The following is a 13,162-nucleotide window of genomic DNA, read 5'->3' on the forward strand; positions in this document are numbered from 1 at the left end:
TCTTGGCAAAAACAAACCGAAATTGCATTCCTTATAATTATTTCATTTTAGTTAAATTATTCCTGTCAATTTGAAACACCCTATAAATTTCAATTATTATAACATAAATCAATAGTATTTAAAATACGTAAACGCTTGGGGACGTCAATTATACTTTAAAAAAATTTCGAAATAATTCTGAAATCTTATAGGCCAAAGGTGAATAAAGAAATATTTTTAGAGGTTTAATGAATAACATTCTTACGAATATAAATTTAAGTACATAAAATATGTTTCTTTGGTTCGTTCAAATTAAGTAATATTATTGGTCACTTTATTTGCGATTAACTCAGATTCGACCCTGGATTATGATAACCATTGTTATCTTTTTTCTTGGTTACTAATTGTTAAAAAATAAGAATAATACCAATTCGCATATCGCACGCAGTAGTAATATTTTCGTATTTCACGATGGATCTACGAAATTCGGAAACATTGTTCCTACCTGCTCTTATCATAGTATTTTTACTCATATTGTTTTTTTATTTATTTAAGTCTTTGAAACAGTTCGTAAGATACTGGATTCTTATTTACAAACTTCCTACCGGACATGGAAGGCAGTTTTTCTTTGGACATGCTGGTAGACTTTTTATGAAACGTCCAGGTAGGTAATATTTGATTAATTTGCAATTTAGATTGAAATAGGCTACTTATATTATATTAAATATATCAAGTTTTATTGAAAAAAAATCTTATTTATAACAAAATGTGCTTTTAGAAATTTTTGCTAAAAACTTTTATGTAATTGTCATATTTCTGTCTATTTTCTACAGGATCCAAAAAAATGTTTGTTTAACTTAGAACTATAAACGCTTTCTTTATTGAGGATAAATAAAAATGTTTTTAAACATTAAACCTTTCTTATGCGAACAAGTGTTCTTTGTATGTTTCCTCCTTTTAGTTTCAAACTTTAAAGCATGGGCATTAATGCTAGATATTAAGGATGAAGAGATTGAGCCTAAAAAATAAATTTATTATATTTTCTATATACTTTTCCTAATTAATAACTTTTTCGCATTTCAACCAAATTATCTACTGTTCTTTTACTTATAAAATAGCGTCAATAATTCAAAAAGTATGTTTTTCAAACAAATTTTTACTCACTGCAGATGTTATCCATATAAGGCGGCTATTTAAAAATCAAATATTTTTTTTGCCTGTTTACACTTCATGGATATCAAAGCTATAACTACTTTCGGTGAAACAGAAACAAAAATGTGTCTTGTGATTTTTTAGATTTAAAGTTGTTTGCTCCGGATTTAACCTGAATAAAATTAATTATTACTGAATACTACTACTACTACTAAATCTACTAACTTAAACTACTTATTGAAGGACTCAGACCTAAAGATTGAAAAAAACTTTGATTGAGCTAAAACAGAATAATATTTAGAGGCTTATACAAATTAGGACAATTTACTAAAATTCTAAATAATTATTACGATATCAAAGTTTTTCTAGTTACTTTGTTGGATATGGCATATAGTGTATTTTATTTGCCGGTTAAAGTGGGGTAGTCCCAAGGACAACCTGTTCTATGCTGAATAGATGTATAGAATGTGATAATTGACATCATGATTACGGCTAAAGATGAAAGTTTATTTATTTAGTTCTACAGTTATAAAGGTTGTGGCTTTAGCTCATTCTTTTGCTTTCTTCTTTTCTTAATATATCTCTCAAATATTGATAATTTCAGCTATCCCTCTTGGGATAACAGTACTGATCTACAAGATCTTCATTCAGCGTTATGTAGAAGATTTGATGTTACTATTGGCAAATAGTAAGATCAAGATGCAATGAATATTTTCTTGTTAACTAAACACAAACTTTGTACAAACAAAATAAAATTCTGGACTGGATCTAATTGGTATCTAGTTCTTTATTGCAATTAATAACTTGTTGATGTTAATCTTCTTTAATTTGTCTCATGTGTTATTATTTGTGTCGAAACGGACGATCTTGTAGGCCCAAACCATGGTCCTATGCCTCTAAACCACCTACTTGTCAGAAAACAGTGTTGATTTAAAATTGGTTGTTTCTACAATTAATACTTCGTTTCTCCAAATTATATCTTTTTTACAATATTAGAATCAGTCAAAGTCATTAAAGTTAGAATATATAATATGTTTAACTAATATGGTAATTCTAAATCTACCATTGCTTTCCCAATAGAAGTTTGCGTATACTCCGAAAATACGCCAGGACATTTAAAATATTTTATTTTTCGAAAGTTATTGCCTTTAATTTTATTTATTGAGACGTCAATTGGGATTAAATTTGTATTGAAAACTGCTTATAAATATGAAATTACAAAAAACTTTTTTTCTTCATTCAAGAGTCACGCATTATTTAATTTAGCTATAATATTATTTTATATAGCTATTTTGCAACAATTTACAAAGTTGAATAAAGATGAAAACAAAATATAAAATTAAAAGTATTTCACTTTTTTTGATATTTGGTAAGTACATAGTTTAAGCAAAAAATTTGCGGATAAATTATTTCTTCTTTTTTCCATATGTCTAACGTATCATCAGTCATCAATCACCCTGTATATAATAATAATGTATTAGGAACGCCCTGCCAAAAATCCAACTAATAGTTTAGGTCAAATCAAACCCTTAAACGCTTTATTCAATGGCCCTTATTACGTTTGTCTTAGTTTCGCTATATTCAATAGTTAACTTTAGTTTTTAGATTTGTCAAAAAACTTAATTTCAAATAGTGGTTTTAATTTTATTAATGAAATCCTGCACTTATTATCATTAAACGATAATTATCATGGTCAAATGTTAAGCAAAAATTAAAATTGTGATCAGTACATTTTTGTTTATAAATATTATTTAATTTGCTTAGTTTTTTAAACACTCTTATCTACACAAAGCATTTTATTTAGATAATAACCTTATCCTTCGGGTTATCAGAAATTTCTGGATATTTTTTTAGTATTATTAATATATTTTTTTAATATATAGGGTGAGTCGGGAGGAACGCACCAAACTCCAAATGAGTATTGTACACGCAAGAATAATTAAAAAAAAAACTCATATATTCTTATGCGATTCTCGGTAACCTCTAAACATATGTTACTTCGCCTGCAAAAAAAACCCTGGTTGCTATTCAGTGATTCATGTCTTTCTTTGATAAAAACTGAGTGTCGACTTTCACCTGGTACAACTCATTTTAGCCCCATCAACAATAGTCTAGTGGTGTGAGGTCTGCAGATCTTGTAGGCCAACTAATAGGATCACCGCGACCAATCCATAGTCCTAAAAACTCTTCGTCCAAATATAACTTGATCTAACAAGTGAAATGTGCGGGAGTGTTTACAGGAACTTCTAATAATGCCTTTAACTCATTTCCCTAAAAAATAAGCAGTTTTCTCGTATGAGACGATTTTCTTAAATATATGGGTCAAATAAATAACTGTTATTTGTACAACTATAATATTATAACATATATGTTACATATCCATTTTGTAAGAGGACGAGTTTCTAGTTTTTAGAAAATATTTTTATCTATTTTCTAGTACTTAAGTATTTATTTTTTAGTAATTTGGTGAAACTGAAATTTAATATAATATTTTTTTAACTTTTTAAGTAAAGCTAATAGTACAAACCAAGGTCCTATTAAGTAATTGTATTCGCATAAAATTAATGCGCTATAACTTTTACGCTTTCGCACAGACAAACTTTATCTTTTGGTATATTCGTAAAATTTTCCGAGATGTAATTTTTTAAGATTGGAACGAGGTTGTACGAAAATGGAATTAAGTAAATCAACAGTGGGTACATCACTAAAAAGGAAAGGCAAAAAAGCAATACAATAATTTTTGGGTATCATATTTTATGTATTTTTATGAGTTTAATATCTGATGATATTCATATGTGTTAAAATTATAAAGAAATAGAAGAAAATGATGATAATTCCGTTATTGCTTTGCTAGTATCTTCTGTAGTTCAAGAACAATGAGAATATATATGAAATATCTGATGACGCAACTCATCTCTTTTCCATCCACATCAGAGTCAATATATTTGCCACCTTCTTCAGTCGCAAAATACCTCAGTTGTGGTCTTTTTATGTTAATATATTTGATTGTTCATCTGAAATAATTCTGATCGAGACATTATGAAATACTTGTGATGACTTAGTTTTATTCTCGGTTGACAATAATGTCATTGACGCTTCTCTATCTTTAGTAGTTTAAATTCATGATGATGAAGATCAAAAGGATAAAGATAAAATCTCTGATGATGATACAATTTACCCTATTCCACTTATCTCAAATTCAACGTATTCACCAGTCTATTCAGTCTCAAGATACACCAGTTGTGGTTATATTTGATCGTCTAGTCAAAGTGCAGCTAAAATTGAAAATACTTTAAAACAATTATTACATTCTTGAAATACTACGATTATTTTAAAGTTAATAAAATGTAATTTTAGAGGAAGGGTTTAATATGGCCCGGGAATGGAGCCAAAAAGCACCTCCAGTGTATACTATGTTCCTTGGACCAGCTTCTGTATTTGTTGCTGTAATTGGACCAGTCGAATTAGAGGTAAGTCAATTTTGGTTTTTTGTGTATTTAATCTTAAGGCGCTTTTTTTTAATAGCAAGTAATAGGGTCAATGAAACACATGGAAAAGTCTAAGGGATACCACTTTTTACATCGATGGCTAGAACAAGGACTTTTAACTAGTTCGGGTATGTGTAGTAATTCACTTTCTACTGTTTTCGCTTAAACAATTTTTTTATCTTTATAGGATCTAAATGGCAGAAAAGAAGAAAAATATTAACTCCAGCTTTTCATTTTTCCATTCTTCTGGATTTCGTTGATACTTTTAATAGCGAAACTAATAAATTTCTTAACCAAATTGAGAGCAAATATTTAAATCAGCCTGTAAATATTGTCCCTCTTATCTCTGACTTTACTCTATTGACCATGAGTGGTAAGTTATTGTACTTATATTGAATATCCAAATTATCAAACTAATTTTAGAAACTTCAATGGGCACTAGGCTTGAGGAGCACCAAGAGGGTCTTAAGTACAAAAATGCGATAGCAAGCTTAGGATCTATTTTATACTATAGAATAATATCTCCCTGGTTGTGGCATAATGCAATATTCGACCTTACGTCATTCAGAAAACAAGAATATTCTGCCGTTAAAACTTTACATAACTTTACGAATCAAATTATTAAAAAAAGATCTGAAAACTTTAAGACTTTCAATGAGGAGTTCGGTAATAGTTTTATAAAAAGGAAACACCCCCTTTTAGATGTCCTGTTAAATGCTTTCGTTAAAAATAAGGACAACATAGATGAACAGGGAATCAGAGAGGAAGTTAACACATTTATGTTTGAAGTAAGTTTTAAATTTATTTAACAAATTTGGGTCTATAATTAAATATTTTAGGGACATGATACCACAGCAATGTGTCTTAACTTTACCACAATGTTATTGGCCTGTCATAGGGAAATTCAGGAAGAAGTTTATCAGGAAATTGTTAGCATCTTGGGACCAGACTTGAACAATTTGCCTTCCTACTCTGACCTACAACAACTACATTTATTAGAAAGGTATTATTAATTATTGAATATAAATTCAATTTCAAATTAATATTGTTTAACTTTAAATATATAGGTGTATAAAGGAAGGTCTTAGATTGTACCCTCCAGTACCACTAATCGCACGAAAGGCAAGCGAAGATATTGAAACAAAATACGGAATTATTCCTAAAGATGCATACGTGTTTACACATGTATATGATGTTCATAGGAATCCCGACCACTGGCCAGATCCAGATACATTTGATCCCTCCAGACATTTACCGGAAAATTCGAAAGGAAGGCATCCGTTTTCGTATATTCCATTTAGTGCTGGACCAAGGAATTGTATAGGTAAGTTCCCAAATAAATTCAGATATTATGTGTGCAAGAGAGAGACATTATTAATTTTTTATTCACTTATTACTATAATATTGATAAAATTTAATTAACCATAATTATATTAATGATCTATATAATAATTTATTAGTCCCAAAGGTCCATTCATTGACACAACTAATTTATTAAATAACTAACGCTTAATAATAAAAAACTATAATTAACCCACTGTTCGATGATAAACTGATGATAGGGTAATAATACGTATTAAATAATGCAAGTAACAAAATTAGGTCCTATATAAACATAGAGACTACTTAACCAGATGAACTAAACTAAAAATTTACCGACTTGCTCGATTTATCATTTTTACTGCGATCTGGTTTATTAGCCCGCTTTATGACAAGAGGATAATATGTCTCTTCAGATAAATGCTGCATAAGGAACATACGTCTGATTCAATCATGGCCATCTAGTTCCCCAGATCTATGTATTCTAGATTGTTTCCAGGTGGCTATATTATGCTGGTTTACAATAAACCAATAGACAATGACAATTGGTATACAGAAAATATATGCATATGAGCTACAAAAATTCTCCAATATTTTGAACAATATGCAGGATTTCTGTTGGCTGAATCTGGTTGGGCGCTTCAAAGTGCATATAGCATATTTTATATTTAAAATTTGTGAGATTTTACATATGTTGCCTCTTATAGTAGTACATTGCAGTTCCACACCTCCATGATGTGTACTTAAAGGATCACCAAGGCTGATCTTTTTATACCTATATTACTGAAACACTTTTTGCACAATATAAGCAGTATGTTTATGCCTTACTTCTGAAATATAATAAAAATCTCAAAAAATTAGCTCTAGATCTAAAACCAAAGGTCTATACCTCTAAAAGTTTTTAAGCCATTTAATCATCTATTAATATTGATGGACACCCATGTTACAATTGAGTTTTTACATAGTCGTCTATATTGCCTTCATGTCCTAATTACCTGCTCACTGCAACTGCTGACCGATTACATCAAATCGAATATTTGATAATTAATTATTAATAATTGATATTGAACAATTAATAATTTAGTTTTAAAAGAAAACTTACTTAAGCATTTGAGTGTGGCTTTAATTTAGTATATACTTTATATACATGGTGTAACATAACCGATACCTTTAATTTTAAAGCATGATTCCTTATAATGTTTCAATTAAAAAAGTTCATATAAACATATGTCCGAAGACGCTTCATTTTCGAGATGCAAGATGTTAAACTCTTTGTTGAATCGATTTTTCATTAATATCTATCAAAACACATTTACCATATTTTTTCTCTCTATTTTCTCATATTTCTTTCTCTAGTTAAAAATATCATCAAATTTTTAATAAATCAAATGCTGAAAATGAGAACCACGATTATCAATACAAGCATGCGATTTTCTTCCCATCGATTATCGCCACGTTGGAATATTCCTGGAATATTGCAAATGACATTAGAAGAATCTTCAATTCTGTTTCTTAAATCATTTCTATTCACAACTGCCGTCGGATAAACCAGATATCTCCAAAAGAAATAATCCAGAGGTTTCAGGTCTGGGGATCGTGCTGGCCATAGCAGAGGTCCTCCCCGACCAATCCATTGCTGAGGAAAAGTGTTATTAAGATAGTTTCGAGCGACAAGACTAAAATGAGCAGGTGTACCGTTGTGCATAAACCACATTGTAATTCTTGATGCTAGTGGTACTTCTTCTAACAGACTGGGGTCATTTATACCTATGACCTGGCAATGTTTTTTCTAGTGTCACCATGGAGAAAGAAAATGCGGTCCAATAAAATGATCACTAAGAATCTCTGCTCACACATTCATCGAAAACTGCTGTTAAAATTCACTTTCTCAAATGGAATGGGAATTTTCGTAGTCCCAAAAATTATTATTGTGGTAGTTTCTAAAGGCTTCTTATGAAAAACTTACCCTAATTCTATTCATCTGTAAATAGAATTTGAGGCGTTAAATTTGGACTCTGCGGATCTTTTTAAAAAAAACCACAGGCAAAACTTTAATCGTGCAGGTAAATCTCTTGGCAACAGTGATTGCACTCTAAAGTAAATTTGAGTGCGAAACCCTTCAAAGACATTGGTGGCTAATGTCAAATTGTAAAGATAAGCTTGGCGTACTAGTTGTCGGATCGTCTTCCACTGCTTGCACAATTGCTTCTTCTAATTGCCGAGTCAATATTATTCTCGGTCTACCAACGCGATCAGCATTAGCAGTTAGAGATCCAGTCGAGCATGGAGTCTTTTGAAAGTCCTTTCTGATAGAATTAATCTATAGGGAAAGCATTCGTGGTAATGTCGCCGTACTTCTACTTCTAGAGCATTTCTATCTGGAAGCCTATAAATAAAATGCACTTGAACATTATTCATAGTTATCTGCATACTAAATCACTTTCACCTAGCAGTAACTGGTAAAGGTTAATGTAGAAACATCGGAATTTTCTTATCACAACTATTTTTATACATGTACATATTATTCAAAATAAGAACAATTTTCAAGCATTTAATTTTTTTATGGAGGCCAGGGACGTGCTCAGATATGATTTTCAACTATTTTCTCTAAGTGAAGTAGGATATGTAGACAATTTAAGGGTCAAAACAGTTCAATTTTTAATTGTTTTATTCACAAAAATGTAAACACTCTACATCTCGAAATAGAAGCATCTCTGGACATATGTTTATATGAATTTTTTACTAAAAAAGTAACAAGAAATCACCGCTTAAAATTAAAGTCATTAGTTATGTTACCCGCTATATATAGATGTCTTTTAATATAAATCATATAAGAATCACTTTTTATTTATTTCATGAGAGTGACTGCTATGTATACTTAAAATATAGCTTTTAAAATTTTAATTTATTTGCCAAATCATATATTTCAGCAGCCTCACTTCTTTCCTTTCATGTTTTTTTCCTGAATGGTCTTAGTATCATAAAAACCTATTTCTCTTAGCAAATTAAATGAATAATGCGAAGAACAGAAATTGTCGATTAATTCGTAGGGACAGATGGTTTTTCAGCAAACTGTTAATAAATCAAGTTTAGTATTTGCTGCTAGGCCCTACTAATTTTAATAAGTATGCCATTTCCATGATATAAAGCTGTACCAGTATATTTGAGCGTAATAGGCAATATTTAGTCTAAGACTTACTGTTTTTTCCTTGATGTACGTTTTGAAATTATGTCATGAATATTTCAAATTACCTTCTTTATAAGACATATGAAAAATATATTTTAATTTTAAAGATAAGTCCCCTTTATTAGGGCTATTGCTACCTTATGCACGAATAGTTTGTTTTATGGAATAATAATATCTGTTTTTGCTCATACAAGACTTCGAAAGATGTGTATCTGTCAATTTTCATCTTTTTCCCTTTTTTGTGAAAATATAACATAAAATTATAGGGTCTTATTTCAGTTTATAAACACTAATTATATAAGCCTTCAGACATAAACTTATGCTGGAATCTCGTAGGGTCTCTCGACTTATTTCCGAAGATTGTAAAAAAAAACAAGCCATTCCATTAAATTGAAGATTTTTATAAAAACATAATTTCTGGAAACTATCTCGAATAAATTCTAGTTGCTAAATAAACAACATGAATAAACATTATGTAAAAGAAAATGGCCATGGATTAATAAATTTTAAACGATAAAAACATTATAGCTTCCTATCCAATTATTTTAGAGTAATATATTTACCAAAAATCCGCAAACTTGAAATAAATTGTATCCGCTGCGGAACATCAAACTTACAAAGTTTCAAACTTTCTGGTAAAATAGTTTGAAGCATTAACTTTGTTTTATATTTTTTCACAATTCTTTAAGTTCTTGCTGTTTCTTTTTGCAATAAAATATTTTAGTTGAAATTTTTGTAAATAGTAAAGATTTTAATTAACTGTCTGAACTTAATCCATTCAACATACGGGTACTTCTCTACCTAAAATCTAAACCACACCAAATCTCGGTCTCAAAAAATAATTTTTAATTCAAAAAGTTGGTTACACGTGTTTCGCTACTAAGGTGTATTTAATGTCACCTGAAACCATTTTGTATTGTTTGTACCCTAAAAAATTTGTAAGGTCTGATGATGCTCTTAGGAGCGAAATACTTGTAACCAACTTTTTGATTAAACAATTTTTTTTTTGAAACCAAGACTTTGTGTAGTTTAGATTTTAGAATTTAGGTCTGTTTGAAAAATGGAGAACTTCTTTCAACATATTCCCTGGCATTTCAAAGATACTAGAGAGAATCTTAAAGAGTTAGATCACATCACATGTAAATAGGTTTGCTATTTTACCTGCTATTTGATCTGGCTAAGTTAGTAATTTTGGCATTTCTCGATTATTTCAAGGCTTTTGATATATTAAATTATCTATTACTGGCAACACTGATATGTCTAGGGTTTAGAGTGAGCGCTAGTTCCATAATCATAGAATACTTTACCGACGCACTCAATCAGTGAAGCTTAATCGGATGGAATCATTTGCTTTAAGTCTTACCTGTATTTATTTATGTAAAAATGTTAGTAACTCATCGGTTCATCTATAACCCATGATACTCAATTTTATTTCTTACTTTATTCTGAGAACATGGTGGAAGCTAATGATAAAATATCTATTGTGACCTTAACTAATTCGCAAAGGCTTAAATTATTTGCCTAAATTTAAACCGAAGTAACTATAAGCTTCTTTCTTTTGGTAGGATGCAGTCCAGGGATACCTCCGAGAAATTTCTTCGGTTTAATGTAGTCAACTGATCAAATTTAGGAATGTGGCTAAGCATTGTGGAATATTTTCGAAAATTAAAATAAGATTTAGTGAACCTATTGATAAATGTATAAAGAAACCGTTATTAACCCTGAAACTACTATATAGATTTGCAAATAGAAGACTACACATAGGCATTATAAATGGCAATACAGCTTCTCGCTTTGGAATTTGTCAATTCCGTTTTACATCAAACTCATTTGGAAGTAAAACTTCGAAATAGCTTTTACTATAGGCTAACATTTTGTTTAGCAAAAGAAGGAGGTCTTTATGAGCCTCTTATTTAAAGAGTTATTTGTTAGGTTTATTATTTTTAGTTTTTTTATAATGTTTCATTCTGTTTTTATTAAAGTTTATATTTTATTTTAATAAGAACAACACTTTTATTTTCAATATGCAATGCAGCTCATAAAAAATTGTAATTAAGAATTTATGCCAGTTTTACCTATGTAATTCCTGCATTAGAAAAATATTATACCAATGCTGCGTAATATTATTTTAAATTTTGCTACAAGAGATACAGCCCCCACCGACGTCAGACGCTTACTAAAATAAAATTTAAAACAATCGAGCTCGAACCTCGTATTGTCGCACCAGCGGCGTCGCAACATCTCGCCTGTTGGGAACTTGTGTAGTGATTCATTCGCCAATCTGTATAGTAAAAAGCTGCTCCTTAATAAAAAATAAAGATCCAAGAAAAGTTTTATGTGTAATACTCATTTTACTTATTGTAATGTTTTTTATGGTCCGTGCCTCTTAGCAAGTGATTCAAGACTCAGTATCCAAGACTCAGAGTTCAGTGTATTTAATGCGGTTGCGTAAGATTTATAAATGGAATAAAAAAAAATTGACAAAGGTGAAATTAGTGAAATAAGCGCAATGTAGTGGTTAAATATGACAAAAAAGAGGTAACTTCGTCGCCTGGTTGTCCTCAATAAAATTATCTTTAAAAAATGCCCTGATTACCTTTATCAGAAAATTAAGTTTAGGTATGATATGGATTTAATAAATAAGCATCTAATACTACTTCCTGCTTATAAAACATTTTATTCAAAAGAAGTTATTACGGTTATTTGTTATGAAGTAAAATTAGTCCTAATTTAAGATTTTTAAAAGGAAAATTAGCAGCCACATTACTAATTTTGTTCTCTAAGTTAGCCTAGGGCAAGCTTTTTTGCAAATTAACTGTTTTATATTATTACAAACTATATTGACATATTCTATTAATATAATATAAATATATTGAAATTTTCGATACAAATAGGCATACTTAGACAATGTTAGTCTATAGAGAACAAGGCAATTAAATTTATGTTGCTAGCTATTTAAGATAATTTTTTAAAATCTTTTGTAATAACCTTAACTTGCGATGTGAAGAAATAGTCTATACTTGCAGTGGAGTCGTAGGTTAAGGTAAAATGAAAATCCTGCAGTCTTCCTCCACTTATTAATTAACCATTTAGTTATTTAAAAATCCCTACATGTTTCGGACACAGTGGTGTCCAACATCACGGGATAAAATGTTTAAAGGTTTATCTAATACCAATTTTAAACCTTTTATACCCTGATGATAGATACACCACTATGTCCAAAGCATGTAGGGAATTTTAAATAACTAAATGTTTAATAAATAAGTGTAGGATTTTCATTGTACCTTAACCTTAATTTGATTTAAATGGCTATATAAGCTAAAAAGTAAGTTTCAACTTCGGTACCAACAGACCGAAAATTATTATTTAATTAATATTCAAAATTACGGTAAAAATAATTAAAATAATAAAATTAAAAAAGAAAATTGTTATTTAATTAATAATTTTGATTTATGGTTCTTGGAGATTTTTAAGCTAAGCCAATAGCCATATATAGTTCATAAAATATATATTTTTATTTATTTTCGTTAATGACCATATTTACTATATTTTGTGTAATTAGTATAATTACTAAATTATTTATGTTTGAAAAATCACCTAATTATTGCACCGCAAATTAACATATTTTTTTTGGATTTCCCTGAGTAAATTCTCTTATCTTCATATACTTTGGAGCACGATATGAATAATCAAAGGTCACAAAGTTCATATTCTTCAGTAATTTTTAAATTTTCTTTAATTAGTTTGCATCGTTTATCAAAAGTAAAAGGTTTACAAAATAAATCCAGTATTAAAATATTTTTTTTTTATTTTTAGGTCAACGTTTCGCCATGCTAGAAATGAAATCATTTTTCTGTGGCGTCTTACGAAAGTTTATATTGCAACCAGTGGATACGCCCGAAACCATAACACTCTGTCAAGATATGATTATAAGATCGAGAGACGGTATCAGGGTGAAGTTTGAATTAAGAAATAAATAAAATGTATAATATTTTACCTTTATGATTGCATAAAAAATATAATTTTATTACTTGAA

The 13,162-nt window shown here is 29.5% G+C and overlaps 1 protein-coding gene across 1 annotated transcript; it reads left to right on the forward strand.

Annotated features, from left to right (window-relative positions):
- The first annotated feature begins 343 nt into the window (after positions 1-343).
- Positions 344-13,162, forward strand: LOC126734263 (cytochrome P450 4c3-like). The gene is made up of 8 exons (XM_050437805.1): positions 344-643; positions 4,489-4,601; positions 4,657-4,747; positions 4,807-4,992; positions 5,043-5,407; positions 5,459-5,622; positions 5,687-5,943; positions 12,943-13,162. The coding sequence occupies exons 1-8, from the start codon at positions 451-453 to the stop codon at positions 13,104-13,106; spliced, it is 1,533 nt and encodes a 510-aa protein (XP_050293762.1). The 5' UTR covers positions 344-450; the 3' UTR covers positions 13,107-13,162.

Source organism: Anthonomus grandis, chromosome 3 (genome assembly GCF_022605725.1).
Source record: "Anthonomus grandis grandis chromosome 3, icAntGran1.3, whole genome shotgun sequence".
NCBI classification, from domain to species: domain Eukaryota; kingdom Metazoa; phylum Arthropoda; class Insecta; order Coleoptera; family Curculionidae; genus Anthonomus; species Anthonomus grandis.